Below are 17,775 nucleotides of genomic sequence, written 5' to 3' on the forward strand. Positions count from 1 at the left end.
TTTCACTTTAAAAGTTTTATGTGTAAATAATATCTTCTGTCACTTTGAAAGTAAAATTTCTCACACTATCTAGTAATCTCAGCTCTTTTATTTGTTAAATAAACACGTAAAACGAGGGGAAGTTATTTATCAATACATTCTTACGGTCAGAAAAGCGATGATGTACACAAAACGAAAAACAGAACAAACAAAACCATATTCTCGTTTCTTGGTTTGCTAAAGAAAATTGTAAACCTGGACTGCCGGCAGTAATTAATGTACATAACGTGATTCAACTGACTATATCAAGTTTTAATGGTCTATTCCCTTTCAAACGAATGAATTTTTCATTCCTCAATAAAGTAATGATTTAACTACGAAAGATAGAGCTCTGCTACAAGGAATACCGAAAAAAGAGGAAGGGGAAGAAGAGAAATTAAAAGAAAGAGGGTAACTTTTCCATTACTTGTGCAATGCGTTCCTGATTGATTTGTAAAGTAGAGTTTCCCAATTTACAAAACAGAACAAAATATATCTATCTTTTGGAAATGTTCAATAACTACCTCTAAGATGGCTTCCTACATTTGTGAAGCTTTGTCAGTTTTGACAGCGAGAGTTCATCAAGTGCTTTTGACCTTTTTATCTCTTGTTTGTCGGTCGTGACGGTTTGTCGCGGATTTTGTTGCAATCCACGTCGACTTTCACGGTCTTTTTCTTACAAACAAGTGCGAAGCCACCTTCTTCACCACAAGTGCTTATTTCTTCCATTATTTGTTGGGGAAATTTTGAACGTTCGTGACTAGAGTGTTGCACATTGGAGCACTCTTCGAATAGATGAGATTTCCATACAGCAATGCGCCCGTCCCGTGATCCGGGACCCGAGACAACGAATCCCTCGTCCGTGAGGCACATGGAACGGACACGGTCCTGGTGTAGAGACAACTCCTGAAATAAAAATAAATGAAATAGAAAAGGAACTGTATAATTTCTACCAAAATAGTATGCATACAAAAATTTCAGCATGCTCATCGGTTAAGAAAACGTCTATTCATCCCACACACAATGTAGAAAGTTGAAATGAAATTGATTGACAGAAGAGTTGCGAAAGCATAACAGAACAAAATGGCGCGGACAGGTTACGAGAAAGTAACAACGTTTTAATGTCGAACAAAATCACACAACAAAACACAAACCACTGGCTAAAATTCGGGAAGTCTTGGGTTTCTAATGAGGGCTATGGCAAAAGTATTGAAAAGTAGGAACAGGAGGCCTTGAACAAATTCTCTGATCCTGAGCCTCAAGCAGCTGAAACAATTTATCATTGTCAACGATTACGCTCCTTTTCAGAAACTACTCCCAGTGCTCCAAAGTGAAAAACAAACAAACAAACAAAAAGAATACCAAGGAATACTTTTTGCCGGAGCATGGTAAGTTTTAAGGAGAAGCCATTTCTAATTTTCTGCCAGCCTCCCTCGCTATCAGATTACTTATTTTCGCTCTCTATTTGATTCTTTCATAATGCATGATAGGGACCGGTTATTTAAACAAAGTTTAGCCGTTGTTTAACAAAACCACGTTCCAAACCATCCTCAATTTATTTGAAAATTTATTTGAAAATTTATTTTAGTGAACAGTATCAAGGGGGACGAAAGCTAACAACAGAAGAACATTTATTTAATTAAAATCAACCCTCCTGAATCCCTGAAGAATCCTGAAGCCCATTGCTGGCGTATAACCGCGGTTTGGATTTAGACCTCGTGTAAATAAACCGACCCTTAAAGTTCGCTAGCAAGGGACAAATTTCCCAAGGGTACAAAAGAAACCCATCCGATTACAATCTCAGAAAACCCACACTTCGACCCAATCTCTAATATAAGAAAAGACGGCTTTCAGATTTTCCTTTGTTATGATTTCCTATCATGGTATTCCATAAACACACCAGCAAGCTTTCAGACAATCTTGATTCACTTGAGTACAAGTTAGATATTGGTCGCTACTCCTGGGAGAAAAAGCTTCAAAAGTAGTAAATCAAAGTAACACCAGTAAAGGTCGACCATACCATGATCACTTTGAATTGTTTGACGCCTATGACATAGATGTTACCATTTTTGCTTCCCGCCCAGACCTGAAAGATAAGAATCGGAAAGATAAGAAGTTCAGTCTTGGGTTCAAACTTTTTTCGCCTAAAAAAAAATGGTCGATCGATATCATGGATTTGCTGATTTCGTTATAAAAAATGCCACGGAATGTTTTTGTAAATCGGTTGTACATAAATCGTCATACACTTCGTCTGCTCAATCGTCCAAAATCCTTTTGGGGCACCAGTATTATTACAAAAAAGGCAGTGCTACGGGACCCTTTTAAAAAGATGAATTCTAAACATTTATTATATCAACACATAAATGTTTCAAAATTTATCAGAAGGCGCTTTACAGAAGATGAAGTTGCCATAAATCAAATTCGCTTCATTAGGTTCAAAATGCTACTTATAAGGACGCAGACTTTCCCGTTGTTCCGCATGGACGAAATTTCTTGAGGCCTTATCTTACATGTTTACACAAATCTACCAATCATTTATTGCATACTCTGTCTTCCACTTTCAGCATGCACGTGAACCCGTTACACTCGCAAACTGTATGGTGTTTGTTTTTGTAGGTTTTGGTGCTCCAGATAACGACAAGGCCCTTTTTATCACACCCTGTCCAAACCTAATACAAAAAAGCGAAAAAAAAACAAAAACAGGAGAGAATTATCGAATTAATAAGTGATTAAAAGTAAGAAAGAACGAAAGAAAGAAATAAAGAAAAAGAAAACAAAACAAAACAAAACAAAGAAACGGCAAAGACAAAGAAACACAATCGTTTTTATCATAACAACCACAAAAAAGTTAAGATCAATCATTATGTGGCTTAAATTAAGAAGTCTCAAGCAGACAACTGACACAGAAATAACAAAAATAAAACGAAACAAAGCAAAAACTGAGCACTAGCCAACTAACGAATTCCTCCCTTCCCCCCCAAGGGAAAAAAAGGAACTGAACCGAACTAGCGTTGTTCAGCGGAAGCTCCTGGAAACAAACCACACCGAGCCGAACCTGTCCCATGTTTACAACCATAACCGAGAGCGTGCGGAGATAAAATTAATATGGTTCCTAAGACAGAGTTCTCCCTTAAGGGGCCATTTCAGAACACTCACCTCCTTTTCAGAGACTGCGCACATGGTGTCTACGCTCATCTGCTCGCCTTCCTTGGGAGTTAACGTTTTGGCTTCATTATCGTCTCCATTGTAATTAATAACTACAACGTTAAACCTAGTTGCTATGGAAATAAACAAAAAAGAGGGTGCTGGTAAACATGAAATTCGACGTTCCTGAACCTACACAGATATGCAGATACCTAAATTACCTTTTCAATTTCATTTACCCTTCAGAGGAAAGTTGCTCCTGAATTAAAAAGTTACTAAACCCAGACTGGTTTTAATGGAACTTCCCATTAACTTGAACCTTTAACCATTCCATTTAAGGACATCTTAAGCTATTTACTGCCTCGAATAAGTTTTCGTTTCCCTTGGCAGCTCAAGTTCAGGAGGTTTTAATTCTAGCATCTTCTACAGGAGCACAAAATTCGCAAGCTGTTACCAGAACTTCAATGACAAACCAAACCGATTTTAAACAGGGCATGCAAGTTTTTCTTTAAATCATCACCCGACATCTGGGATACTCTGACTACGACAGGAATAGCGTGGCCGTAGATTCACTTCTACGTGTACTCCTCGATAGTCTCAGATGAAACAGAAAAAGTGGTGACATTTCGAATCAAGGTTTGTCAAAGTCATTAAATCCCAGGCGAGGTTGTTGGAAAGCCCAGTTAAACCAGTTCCGGTTAAGCTGAATACCAAAACTATGAGGCTGTTCAAGTTAAAATTGTAGGGCAGTTAAATCCAGTCGCCCCAAACATGTTTCGAACAACTTGGCCTTAATTAACAGTTCTCAAGCCACACACAGGTTAATACCGTCACGTACCACACCAGAATGTGTTCCCAACTTCAGCAATAGAGTAGAGCGTTTTGCCATTTCTTTGATCTAGTTTGACCTGAAGCTAAAAGAGACGACTATTGCTCAATAAGGTTCCCCTCATGGTTTGGCCATGGCAATCGCTATCCCTTCCATATGCCCACAGCAAAACTTAGCTTCCGTGTAATATCGTACGGAGACAATCGGATTACAAAGGTGTTTTGATAAAAAGGGACACCTTCAACCAGGGTTTCTTTTGAATTAACTGTGGGTAAATTAAAGCCTGGGACTTCTTCAATCCTTCGATGTCAATTTTCCTTATCCTCTGCTATATGTCAACCTGTACAATATGTTACCTTTCGTATACATGTGGAAAGCAAAAGCTATCCCTGACCCCCGACCCAGTCTCCCTCTCCAACCCCCCCAAACCCCACACAGCCCGTTCTCAGAGCGTTGAATGCCATTCTTAAGCCAATTCTAGGAATTTTAATATCCTCAGAGCATACTCTCAGACCTTACCTCTTTCTTAGCTGTAAGGGTCACAGGATCCCAGCCAACGATCTGTCCATTCAGACCTGCACTCCACACGGTGGTCTGCCTGTGTAAATCAGACGTATTAGTAGAGGAAAATATTCCTGAGAGGAGAGAGGCACTGTTAGAGTAAAGTGTCTTGACCGTTTCAAATTAGGTAAGCTTACCCTTCAAGTCACAAAAAACCTACCCCTGACTATCTTTAGTTTGGATCATACAGGACAGTAGGTCATGGTGTCCTAAAAGCTGTTGATCAGCTGCAAAAGAACAGAACATTTGGTAACACTTATTTCACCGAGGAAATTTGAGAGTCACAGTTAACATGAGTTAAGCAAATAGGGAACTTAAGAAACGACGACGAAGGGACGACGACGACGCTTTACATCCGAGAAAGACTGGACCGAGGGTTTGGTTTTCGGAGGGAAAATTTGATGGTTAAGCGGACGATCTTGCGGGAAGACGACGGCATCTTGAGTCGTTATAAATTTTGTTTGGCAATACGCTTATAATAAGCTACGACGATGGTTTCATTGGTGACGAAGAATTTTTTCTTCTTTACGACTTTCATTCTTCGAAAGACCTTGATTTTCCTTATGATGTTCACGAGTACTTCCCTGCACATGATAACATCGTGGTCTGTCGTCCACTGAAAGTACTTGTTTTTCGATCTGAATGCAATAAAAAACATATCGAAACAATTAAAGAAATAGGTGCCAATTTAATGCAAAAGGTTCTCAGAAAAGTTTCTCGAAATACACGGCTGTCTCAGTAGCTTACGTTTTCTCGGATTCTTCTGCCAGGCACGAGGTAGCCATGTAAACACTGCTCGCCAAATGCGCCTGTAGAATGAGCAAAAACTTCAATCTGAAACGATCTATTCGACATCAAAGCGATCTAGTCGACATATAAGACTCTTCCAGGCACACAGCTTCGAAAAGTCAGTTGAAATCCGCTAAAAAGAGCTTCGAGGACGCAAGTTTTACTTACGTTTTCCCCAGAACCGCTTTCTCCTACAAATTTCGTCGTCGACGAACCGTGGACGACGAGATCACAAACAGAGACATGCGCAGCACGCGAATCTGTGCAAATCCAACTTCTGGTCGTCGTCGTCGTCGTCTCATTTCGTCGTCGTATCTTAAGTTCCCTAATATCTACAGGACAACTCGTTGGCAACGGCAACAAGTGCATGATTAAATCTTAACAATAGAGTAATAGAACGCAAACAATGATCAGCGCTTGATACAGGTTTTGTTGAAAACGAATGAGAAATATAAGGGAACTTTCCAGTTTAAAAAAACCTCCATTAAAGAAAAATTAAATTTTCTCTTACTCTATGGCTTTTTCTAAAGGGAAGTTTACCAAGTAAATCGGAACTGCACAGTTTGAATATTGACCAGGTTCGTTAACAATTCATTGTATACAAGACGAAACTAAAACAGGAGAAACTCGTTTGGCAGTCGAAAGGTTAGCAACAAAATAAGACAAATTTCACCCAATTCTGTCATCTAAAAGGGGAGGTTTTTTTATTTCTCACCTTTCCCAGTTTGCGTATTGATCACGTAAATTGTTGTATCCAAAGAACCAGCCCAAACTTGGTTCTCTCCGACGGCTAACAGACAACTCTACAGATAATGTAACCAAAAATTTTCGGTTCACAAATCAGTGGAATTTTACCAAGTTTGATCTTTCACTCCCCTACTGAATCAATTGTTGGCGAGAGAGAGAGAGAGAGAAAGCTTTATTTATAAACGTTAGCACTTAATAGCTAGAAGCTAATGAACTTGTGGCTCTCAGAACACCCAAACATCCCACCCCAGGGGAGGACATCCATCACACAGTAATCTCGTGCGTGGGAAATTAACGTCTCCTACCCCTAACCCTGCAGGAGACGGGACCTACGGTTTATTCGTCCTTATCCGAGAAGACTAGAATATCTATCCATTCCTTGATATTATAGAAAGGTAGCAAATTCTCCTCAGTTATTTCAAGACCTTGAGTGTTGGTCCGGCCGGGGCTTGAACCCTCGACCTCCTGCACAACAGTCCAGTGCTCTACCAATTGAGCTAACCAGGTCCCGAATCCCGCATGGTGAACATACCCACAAAGCAAAAATATACCCCAGATCGCGTGAGAAATCGAAAGAGACTCAGTTCGTGATGGGGCTTCCGCGCTATCTTTGGTCTACAAAAGCAAAGGCCAGCATACCACCTCCCCTTGCCCTATCCTTATTAAAGGACTTTTGCACGACAACTAATTTTCATAAATAGATTTTACTTTACTTTACTTCACTTTATATTTAAGTCTCTCCAATTAGTAGAGCATCTTAGTGTTCGGCTCTAAACGACTTGAGACTTAAATAAAGTTATCTATCTATCTATCTATCTGTCTGTCTATCTGCCTATCTGTCTGTCTGTCTTTCTATCTATCTATGAAAAGCTTTGTGTTCAAGGATTTGACCCCTACCGAGAAAGTTTAGTACGTTACCCAAGTTCAGACCACGCTGACCAAGCTACCAGGTTTTCAAACCAGCCGCGCTTCTCAATCCGGGTTAAACAGCGTGAAAAATCAGATCCCGCCCTTCTATTCGTAAATTTAGATAATTTCACGTTTGGCTTACCACCCTGTCTTTGGCATGCTTCATGTGCATCTCACACTCCCAGTCTTTTGTATCTACCACGACGACAAGACCAGAGCCCTGAAGGAAAAACATGAATCAATAATGAAAATAATAATAATAATAATAATAATAATAATAATGATTTTAAAATACCTGATCTTTTATATCACAAAATCAGTAAAAATACAGGATAACAAACAAAATTAAGACAAATTAAGGTATAAATATTAAAACAAGTTTAAAAAGTCTCTAGCTGAGAGAAAAGTCTTGAATCTCTTCGGTATTAACAACTGTTCTACAGAGTAGCAGAATTCATCTTATGTCTGCATTATTTTGCTTCAGCTTCATTCAGCTGAACAGCAAATAAATTGACGATACATGATGGACATCCTTAATAATAATAATAAATTTTTCCTTAAAAATATTTCACAAAAAGCAGTTCTCTAAAAAAAAAAAAAAATAATAATAATAATAATAATAATAATAACTAGGATTTGCATATAGGATTCTAGATTTGCCATTCACCTTTCTCTTTTCTGTATAGTTTTAGATATGCTTTTACTTATCAGATTATTAGACTTTGAATCTGTTCAGATTTGACTCCGTTATTTATAGTTTCCAGACGCTTTGACATTAATAAAAAAAGGAGTAGATGTGAACCGAAAGTGAGTTATTTTGGATCGTTTTTTACGCTGTTAATATTTTGTATTGTAGAGGATTTTATGGAAATTATTGCTAAATAAAGATAATAATAACGATAATAATAATAATAATAATAATAATAATAATAAGAAGAAGAAGAAGAAGAAGAAGAAGAAGAAGAAGAAGCAGTATGGAGCGCTAAGACTTGAGCTGACAAATTAACACCCAGGATACAAGATCTCACACGTAAATGTCATTATAGATGTACTTGGAGGATGGTCTAAAGCTATGGAAACTGAAATGAAGGGCTTCTTTGGTACAAGATACAAAGAAATATTGCTGAGAATGCAGAAAGCTGTATTAAGTAGCACTCGAAACATTGCAAGAACATTAAAACTGGTTACATCGTAAGAATTTTAAGGACATTTTGATTTGGTTTTTATGAACAGTATTTTATGAACATTTTAAGTTAAGGATATTTTAAGAGCCGAACAGTACATCATGAACATTTAAAAAAAAAAAGAACATCTTTAGTATTGGGCCTATTGACACTTTTATCGTTTTATATTGATTATTTATATTTAAGTAGTATTAGATATTATTATAGTTAACAGTCCTGTCATGCAGATAGGTGACGAATTTTCGCCCTATCTTGCTTAGCTTGCTAGCATCCAAACGTGTATACTGCATAATAATAATAATAAATTAACAGTATATTTTCTGTAAATTTATACACAGAGCTAGCTACGGTTCGCTGCCTAGCTTTTAGTTACTGTTCTTTTTTTTTTTTTTTTTTTTAAATCTGGCATCCAGATGTGTATAACTGCCATAATAATAATAATAATAATAATAATAATAATAATAATAATAATAATAATAATAATAACAACAACAATAATGGATTAAACTCGGCACCATAAGAATAAAGAGCAAGACTTTAAGGAACTACAATAATAATAATAACAATAATAATAATAATAATGAGGATTTCTATAGCGCCACATCACATAGCTCATGGCGCTTTACTTTGCGGGGGACTTTGGCCAGACTGCACTGAGCAGTATACATCTTTTTTGAAGGAAAGTTTTGCAGATGCCCCCAATTTCAGAATCAAGGCCAGACCACAACACTGGGAGCTACATTCTCTACTCTTTGCGATGTGGGTTCTTTAACGTCCACTGCTAACCAGTTCAAAGAAGATGCATGAGACGGGGCCTACGGTTTTTCATCCCTATCTTTAACAACAAACATGTGGATCAAATCGTATATTACAATTTGACGGCTAAAACAAGAAAAGAAACGCAAGTATTACTCCGTTTCGTGGATGGGTTCATTTAACCCTCTAACTCCCATGGGTAGACCAATGACGATTACAAAGAAAAATAACATCACTTAGGGGATTATTAATCGAATACCAAATTCTCCGAACTAACATCATAAGAATTGTATGGCAGACAGTAAGGAGAATTACTAATGAGATCTTGAAGGAGCGCCTCAAGCCTGAAGGATCAGCAGGTGTGTGCTGAAAATATATTCGTATTTAAATGCACGACTCATACAAAAGAGTGGGTGTGCAGCTCGAACTAGGAGCCCGAGTATTTAATGCCGTCCGACGAAGTTACACAGAGTAGTAAACAACTAGTCATCACCTCTCGGGCTAAAACGTTTATGTGCCGCCGCCTGATACGAAAACCCGAAAAACCCAATGGGAAAATGGGAACGTATTCCCCATCCAAATGGAGGCGCACCGACCTCTGGGGGTTGGAGGCAAAAACAGCTTCATTACATGCAAGATAAAATATAACGTAAAACTAGAAAAGCTCAAGAGCTGAGTTGAATACAATACAAATGGCAAACCTTGAATACGCTTTACAACAAAAGACTCAATTAACGCCACAGCGGCCCACGTGCTAACACACCAATAGGAAAATATTTCCATTCTCTGTCACTGCCACAAACAGTTTAGTTTCGCCGAATGTAAATAAATTTTCATTATAACGTTTACGATTAAAAAAAAATATCGTCACTTACCATGGCGCACCAGATCTTTCGTTCTCTTTCTTTCGCTGAAGAAAGAAGACAATAACAAATACAAAGTTTATAACGCTTTCCATTTAGCACAATAACACTTGAAATTTTCTTTGCTTCATTCTTTGATAAAAGTCTGGCAGTGTTTGGTGGTGGAGAGCAAGCACTTCAAATAATGTGCGCGCCATGCATTTTAAAGGAAAATCATCAACCACTTTACAACTTACACCGTGGCACATAAAGCAAAGCTTCCACTGTTGTTTTCTCAATGTCCTGAGGTGAGGGGTTCACTCTCATAAACAGCGTCTTAAATTAAAAAAAGAAAAAAAAAAAAGAAAAAAAAAAAGGAAACGAGTTAATCTGAACCGTATCGAAAAGGTGGCAGGGGCTCATCTGTTGATGGGTTCCTCGTCCACTGTTTACGGGTCAGATTGGAATTAATAATGTTGATTCTTTAACTCCTACGAGTGACCAAAACATAATTTCTCCTTACATTACTAAAACAAGATCAAACAGACAAGTGATGAGAATAAAGAAAAATATCAACCAGGGGATTATTAGTTGATCCAAAACCAAATTCTCAGAACTAAAATCCTTAGAACTGTATGACAAACAGTAAGGAGAATCACTAATTTGATCTTGGGAGTGAAAAGGTTAATATTTGTGAAGGGAGGAAAACCTGAGAATCTAGAAGAAACCCCTGAGAGCAAGGACGAGAACCAACAAACTCAACCCGCATGTGACGCCAGGTCAGGTCCGAGAATTCAACCAAAGCCACGGTGGGAGGGGCACACACTAATGAGATCCCTCTTCTTGATCCTCTTAAACAATTCGCAGTTTTTTCATTCTTTATGGTTTCACAGTTACACTGCGTCAGAAGATTAAAAAAATAACTCTGAACCGCCACTCCATACTCAGTCCCCGAATATCTTTTGAGCAACAGTCAGAGATTCGTAGGTTTATCCTAGTTTATTCTTCCAAGACTAACAGAGGATCAAAACGGCCCTCCCGAGTGCCTAAAAGTTAGTTCCAATTCACTATTTCGAAATGAACACTTACCTTTTCAGTAGGCCTTGTCAATTTAGATTTGTGATGGCTCTGCGTGCTATAGTAAAGAACTTGCTGTAAAGTAAGCAAAAACACGAGAAGAACAGTCTCGATCTCTAAACAGTGATAGGTTCAGATCTTCTTCGACTTCTTTGCTGCACGTTGCACACAATCAAATGCGATAAGGATAAGTTGAGAAGTTCACCACTTACGAAAGCTTTTCTCATAATGGACCGCCCTTTCTGTCAGTTGCCGGTGAAAGAACTCATACAGTATGTCAACCGTGCGTTTACTAGCACAACAAATGATAGGTTTATGACGAATCCAAGCGGATGTAAAGTGAACGGGTCGTATAAAAAAAATGACTCGTGCAAATCGATAAACAATAAACAACAAAATAGGTAAAACAAAACAAAACAAAACAAAAGCTCCTATAAGTAATTGTTTCATTTTCAATGCACCCTCGAGTGTAAATGAAAATGATATGCAAAGTTCAAGTTATCTCACCATTGCAACTTGGTCAGAGTAGTTACTATTGAAAGGAAAAAAAAAAGAAAAAGAAAAACAAGTATAACCATAGTTTTCTTGAGAGGCTCATCTAAAGCGTTAAACACGATACCGTAGATCGGCGTAATCTTGGAAAAAAAAAAAGAATTACAGTAGCTCAAGGCCTACATCGAATCGGCCATTTAATCAACATCCTACTGAAGGATAAATTGAAGCGTTTACTAAAGAATGTAAAGGAGACATGCTTTCGAAACGAGCTCAAAGAGCTGACAAGAATGAACAGTGACATCGACTGAAACTTCGTGATTACCTTTGACTCAGAGAATCCGCCATGATGACGTTCTGGGCCGCTTGCTTTACGATTTCCTTGTCCTTGTAAACTAGAAGCAAAGAAAAACATGAACGCTTTGGGAAATTTTTGATCGACTAAAGATGTTAATTGTTTTGTCTCGAGCGTGGGAAAAAGAAATAGTCTGAGGCCCCTTGGAGGGATCGACTGACCCCGAAGGCGCAGATTTCCCGATATGATGCCATGCTACGGACAGAGGTTTCGATGATGAAGTAAATAATCAAGGAGGGTATTGGTTCACTTTATTGCGCCCTGTGATTGCACTAGAAAAACGTGCACTATCCTTTCAACCAATCAACTGCGACCTGGTCACCCACGTTTTCCAGCGCTTTTCGCCATTTCGAAGGATTTTCTTTGAGTCTCAATGAGCTCTCTGCGTTATTTATCACGAGAACATTTGACATTTTTCTTTCCTCTACACCCAAAATCATAATCAAACAATAATCAAACAGATCAACGTTTTTCCCCTTTGTTTGTTTTGTATAACCTGTGGTGACATTTCTCGCGGAAACGAAACTGTTACCTCTCAAAATAAGTAAAAGAGCTCAACAATTAAAATGGACTTCATGTATTTATATATTGGATGGTGTTAACCAACATGGCTGAAGACAGGAGGCTGGTCAATTCGGTCTGCTTACTATCAGAAATCATGTATGCAGCTTTCATTTCCAGCAAGCAGCTCCGCCAGAAATCCTTCTCTTCCTTTACATGTGCTATGAACGATACTGAATCCCTGGCTGTAAGAGAATAAAGGACAAACGGTAAGAGCTTGTCAATACGCTACTTGTAATATCAACAGGGAGATGGTAGCTTTCTAAAAATTGAGATTAAATGTACTGTGTTTGGTGCACAACGACAAATTTGGTCAACCTTCTTACGGGTTCTCTGTTTTGATATCCTTCTCAATACTCTTAAACTAAGAATGAAAGTTACGAAACTCCACTGAGTCTTGTCGGTTTGAATACTTTGAAACACGGTCGTTATCAAAAGCTCTGGTGTTAATTTGTAAATTAACTACACTTATCAGACTTTTCATTAAACTTAACAGATCTCTTACAAATCATGTGACTTACCAGTGCTGGTTATTCGGATAGCTGTATCCGAATAACCATATCGCGACAACCGACTCTCAGAGTGCGGCTCCACATTCATAATTTCCTCATTGCATAAAACAGATGTACAGTTCTGAGTTCCATCCGGCAGGAACAACAATCTGAAGTGAAAAAAGAAAAGATCTCAAGAAATCAAAACTTATGACCAAATGTCGTGTCAATCTCCAGTTGGTATATGCGCGATGCATGAATGACCTACTTGGACACGGAGCCAACCGCACAATGAATTAATTTTGTTTTCTCAACTGAGTCAGTGAATAAAACGAAATTAAAAGGCAAATTGGCCTCCGTAAAGAGTTTCCAAAGTGGAGCATTAGCCCTTCGCCATAGTGAATCGAGGAAGTGAATTGCTTAGTAAAACCCTCTTTGGTTACAATGAATATATGAAGTTCATATATTTTGAACTGCGGTTGCATTTTGAACTGCGGTTGCATAAATAGCGCTCTCTACTGCGAGGATCGTGCATCATACTTAAAACCCTCTTTATACGACTCCGTATAAAACTTTCATCCGGTTTGAATCACCTTGGTGCGTACGATCCTTTTTCAGTAGATGTTTGATGTGTGTACATAAAGAAAGTATTGAATCCACGTATCCTTGCTGGGTAATCCTTATAGACACATGGACTGACCCAGTTTAAAGGGTGAAGATTTGTGCTATTCTTCCATGTAAAAAAAAAAAGCCAATCTAGGCTTCGAGCAACACACAAATCAGCATTATCGCTTCGTTTATCCGATTTTAAAATTGTGACTTCCTACCAATTCGCCATACTCGACTTGGAACTTTGCCTAGTTTCATTGAGGGAGAGGGAATGGGGAGAGAGGAAGGAGGGGGTCAGTCATCTTTATGGCCCACATGGTTTTTGGTTGACAAAAGGCTGACCTGGGTTAGCCTCGAGGCAAACAACACATAATAAAGAATGACAACTCGGGTTCCTGTTAAGTACAAATTTAGCTGTATTTGAGTTTGGAGCACAAACTCGGGGCTAGAGTACTTAGCGAGCGAGTCTCCACAAAGCCACCATCTTTAACCAGGAGAAAACGATACCAACTTCTTTACATATGCAATATAATTTACACAAGAGAACACTGACCTGTCGACTGTGAGAACCAGCCAACCCATGCCCTTATTTGTCTTAATATGCTTTGAAACCTTCAGTACATACTGCGGAGAAAAATTAACATGTAACCGCTCACTTGGGAGAAAGCAAAGAAGCGTTGTGGCCACATAGTGAGCTCGGATGAAGAGGTCTGGGCTCGAGAGTTGGAAGTGTGCTCGTTTTCCAGTTATTTATTTCACTCTCACAGTGCCTATACCCATAAATGGGTACTGAAAACTGTCAGTGCTCGGGAGCGGGGTTTAACCTCCACTGAATAGACAAACATCCCACAGAAAGGGGGGGGGGGGGGGTGAGACAATAGAGAGATTAAGCACCACGTTTTTTTTTCCCCGCGAACGGCAGAGAGGGTCACGTGACTTGACATTTCCCGCGTTTGCCGGCCGCCGTTTGTACTCGAGGAGGACGTTTTTCCCGGTTTTAGGGAATGCGAAAACGTGAGTATTTGCAGCCCATTTTTACCGACTATTTCTACATTTTGATCGATTGCTTTTATAGCTAAGCTTCGTTTATCATCTTAATTCTATATGAACTGCTTGTTAAGCTAATAGAGTTCAAATTCAAGCGGAAAATACATTACTTCTTTGTATCCATTATTTCTAGTCGCAGTGAATGGCGACCGAGAACATTTGTTCTGCCGTGTCGTCGGGAAGCTTAAACAGACGAACATCGCGGACAGAACGGCAAACGTCAAACGGCTAGCCGACGTTAAGCGTTTTCGCGGTGCTTAATCTAACTGCTACGTGCTTCTAGCTGCTACGTGGAAATGACACAAAGATAAGTCCCGGTTCCATTAAAATTCACTCTCGTGTTGAGACGTCAACGATGTTTGACGCAATATACAATAAAACGAAAAATCTGAATTTTAAATCAGAAGTGAAACAAACAAACGTGAAATTCAGTATCATCATCACCTCGTTGCGTTCCAAAACAATGTTGCGTAATGAAAGACTCTTAGCTTTGATGCTAGCCTGTGAAGGAAAATACGAAAATGACATTAACGAACGAATAAGAGGAGCACCAAGATGAAACGTTTAAGTTAGAAGGAGTAGAACTGAGGAATGACGGAAGACCACCAATCGGTGAAAACAGTCAGGTGACGGCAACATAATACCAAAAACAAAAAACCTAACTGCGAAGCGATCTGGATGTTTATCAAGGCCCAGTTGTTCAAAGGCCGATTAGCTCTAACCCAGGGTTAAATTTTAATCCAGGTTTCTAAATTTCTCTAATCAAAAGCCATTTTGGGATAATTTTCTAAGTTCTTTTTTGGACATTCAATCATCAAATTGTAGACAAATGGAATTAAGCTGAATTTTCTTTCAGAGCTTTCAGATCTGAAATCAAATTTCACACTAACCCTGGGTTATCTTTACACAGTTTTGAACTACCCGGCCCAAAATCTGCAGTATACAGATACCTCTGTGAAAGCGTAATAAAATGTGGCAAACGTTTCTGGATCGACCACTGCAATGAAAGAACAGGACACATTCTCACATCTCTGACCAACAACCACAATTGACAAAATTTTATAAAGAAAAATGATCCTTTTTTTGGTGTCCTAGTTTCGATATTTTTCTTGAGAATTCAAACAACTCTCTGTACCTGTTGACGTTGAATCATTCGTCAAAGCTTGGAATAGTCTCCTTCCTGCATCTTGACTGTTAGCTATCTGTAACATGCTTGCATGTTTCACGAATTCTTCAAGAGCTGATAAAAAGAAGAAAACAATGATGTAACAAAAATAGGTGGAGTGCTAAAGAAACGTTTCTAAAGTTATCTGTTCCGATCGAATCCTCAGAGTTTGTCTGGGAAAGAATGTTTCTTCGCTTCACGTATCCACAAGTTAAAAAAAGATCTCTATTGCAAAAGAATTTGTCTTTGAAAAAAAGTGGTGGAAAAAAAAAAAAAAACTGGAAAAGTGAATCAATCTCTTCTTCCAATTTTTTTCATTAGGAGTGTTGTGTTTGCGTTAGAATGACATATTTGAAGGAAACGTTCGACGTGTTTTTCGCCATGCAAATAAAAATGAAGCTTACCCAGAGGAGTCGAGGGAATTGCTGAAGTAACCACCTCCTTTCTATTAAGAAAAATTAGACACTGTATCATTAATCTCGTTTTGACGGTCACAAAGTTTGTAAATGCACATTCTGGTGAATTCTATTTCTTTTCTAATAAATAGGCGTTATCGACTAAGCGTGAGGTCAAGATGGCTGGATATTGGCCGAGTTCCAACGACGCTAAAAGGGAGCTTAAGCAACCACGACGACGAACGGAGGACGACGACCGGAAGTAATGTGAACGTTACTGCGCAAGCGTGAACCAAGAATTCCGTCGTCGTCTTGTCGTCGACGACTTGAGAAGGACCTGTTTCACGTCGTCGTGAACTTCCGAACTTCAAAGCAGTTTTTCTCGTCAAAAGGTTGACAGTCTAAAGCTGGTTGGAGTTTTTATTCGCTTCTTCGGTTGATTTAAACCTCCCTGTTCAGTTTTCTAAACAAATAAAATTCGAAAACCCACTAATTCATTTTCCTTCCTCCGTACAACAGATGTCAAGTCAAGCGGTGAAAGCGACCTCGTTAGGTTTAAATTTATTTCAGTTGTTTATCATTTTTATTGAATGAAAAGGTTTAAATGGCAGTGCACTACACCTCTGCGTTCGGTCAAAAGCTGTGTGTATGGAACTGCCGGTTTATTGCTGCTAAAACATTTTGCGTGTTGCTGTTCTTCTGTCGAGACGCTTTAAACAGCAAAGAATTCTCCAGATCTGTGTGTCAACATGAGTTTGAATACCTCTCAGGTTTTGTGAATCTATTTTCGAAATGTTTGATAAAGATCTAGATTTACAGCCATAAAAATTATTCCGACAAAATCACACGGGAAAAAATAGTATTCTTCTGTGAAGCGCGACGACTGATCTGTGCCGATCGCTAGCTAGCATTGATTAAATTGACAGACTTGTGTCGTTTGCCCGCCAAAGGAAGGAGCATCAAAGGTAAAACATATCAGGTTAAAGCATGTTGAAAATCAGGCAAGCCTTGGGCAAAATAGGTTTGTTTATACCAGCAACACTTAGAACTGAATTTAGATCTCAAGTAACTTCCGTAAAATTTATATTTTAAACTTTTATCATGCGTAAATTATTGTAAATAAAGCTAAAGCTTAATAATTCCTTGGACTTTTGATGTTCAAAAATTGAATAACCTACTCTCGAACTTCCGATATAGGTGAAAATTTGATCCATGACTGAGAAGGTTTTGGAGGTCTCTGAACGATGTCATTTCTTAAACTGACGAAGCGAGAATAAACAAAAATTTCAGACGTCGTCTTCCTTGAGCAACTTCACTGCTTAAGTTTCATTTTCCCGCTAAAAACGACGTCCTCGTTCCAGACCCTCCGCGATTACTTGACGTCGTCGTCGTCCCTTTCGTCGTGGTTGCTTAAGCTCCCTAATATCCAGCCATCTTAACCGAACAAGCTTGGTCAATAAAGGATTTATTATTTAGCAAAAAAAAGATTTTACTTTAATGAAAATTAAGAATGACTCGTTTATTTCGACAACAGGGTGTATTTTCTGTCTGCTTCCTTGTTTTTGTTTGCTTTCGCTTCTAAGTTACTGCTGTGTAATATTGGCGTTTTGTTGAACTGTAAAAGCTGTAAATTCTTAAAAGATTTATCATATCCTACACCTTTCCCTTATGTAATTCCACTTTTCCTGAAAGACAAAAAAAAAAAAAAAACTGTCAAAACAAGTGGAAATAAGGCGGACCCGACTTCAACTGAACATCGCTGTTGGGATTGCTTTAACCTATTAACCCTTAGGGGTGACCAACA

At 38.6% G+C, this 17,775-nt stretch overlaps 2 protein-coding genes across 2 annotated transcripts in view; both read right to left on the bottom strand.

Annotated features, from left to right (window-relative positions):
- Positions 1–480: 480 nt before the first annotated feature.
- Positions 481–17,775, bottom strand: part of LOC111325347 (DENN domain-containing protein 3-like) — a 35,689-nt gene continuing 18,394 nt past the window's right edge. The window contains exons 26-47 of the mRNA XM_088757657.1: positions 17,631–17,656; positions 15,981–16,021; positions 15,547–15,651; positions 15,362–15,408; positions 14,856–14,912; positions 13,918–13,988; positions 12,786–12,925; positions 12,351–12,449; positions 11,674–11,743; positions 11,364–11,388; positions 10,869–10,931; positions 10,037–10,115; positions 9,813–9,847; positions 7,140–7,217; positions 6,057–6,144; positions 4,713–4,779; positions 4,511–4,589; positions 4,001–4,076; positions 3,175–3,296; positions 2,565–2,687; positions 2,039–2,104; positions 481–924 (exon numbers count right to left, since the gene is read on the bottom strand). Of these exons, the coding sequence (XP_088613783.1) occupies positions 619–924; positions 2,039–2,104; positions 2,565–2,687; positions 3,175–3,296; positions 4,001–4,076; positions 4,511–4,589; positions 4,713–4,779; positions 6,057–6,144; positions 7,140–7,217; positions 9,813–9,847; positions 10,037–10,115; positions 10,869–10,931; positions 11,364–11,388; positions 11,674–11,743; positions 12,351–12,449; positions 12,786–12,925; positions 13,918–13,988; positions 14,856–14,912; positions 15,362–15,408; positions 15,547–15,651; positions 15,981–16,021; positions 17,631–17,656 (1,863 nt within the window). The 3' untranslated portion in view covers positions 481–618. The remainder of the gene's footprint in view (positions 925–2,038; positions 2,105–2,564; positions 2,688–3,174; positions 3,297–4,000; positions 4,077–4,510; positions 4,590–4,712; positions 4,780–6,056; positions 6,145–7,139; positions 7,218–9,812; positions 9,848–10,036; positions 10,116–10,868; positions 10,932–11,363; positions 11,389–11,673; positions 11,744–12,350; positions 12,450–12,785; positions 12,926–13,917; positions 13,989–14,855; positions 14,913–15,361; positions 15,409–15,546; positions 15,652–15,980; positions 16,022–17,630; positions 17,657–17,775) is intronic.
- LOC148733647 (uncharacterized) lies at positions 4,857–5,854 on the bottom strand. Its single transcript, XM_088757658.1, has 3 exons — positions 5,510–5,854; positions 5,300–5,361; positions 4,857–5,190 (listed from the first exon to the last, which is right to left on the bottom strand). Exons 1-3 carry the CDS (start codon positions 5,708–5,710, stop codon positions 5,001–5,003), a joined length of 453 nt encoding a protein of 150 aa, XP_088613784.1. The 5' UTR covers positions 5,711–5,854; the 3' UTR covers positions 4,857–5,000.

This window comes from Stylophora pistillata, chromosome 4 (genome assembly GCF_964205215.1).
Source record: "Stylophora pistillata chromosome 4, jaStyPist1.2, whole genome shotgun sequence".
Classification (NCBI taxonomy): Eukaryota; Metazoa; Cnidaria; class Anthozoa; order Scleractinia; family Pocilloporidae; genus Stylophora; species Stylophora pistillata.

What these genes read in the sequence shown, in the direction of transcription:
- LOC148733647 (XM_088757658.1), bottom strand. Translation starts at nt 5,710, where the DNA reads ATGCACTTGTTGCCGTTGCCAACGAGTTGTCCTGTAGATATTAGGGAA. An exon ending in AAAGCGGTTCTGGGGAAAAC is followed by an intron (nt 5,362 to 5,509) that starts GTAAGTAAAACT and finishes CTCATTCTACAG; the next exon opens with GCGCATTTGGCGAGCAGTGT. An exon ending in GCAGAAGAATCCGAGAAAAC is followed by an intron (nt 5,191 to 5,299) that starts GTAAGCTACTGA and finishes TATTGCATTCAG; the next exon opens with ATCGAAAAACAAGTACTTTC.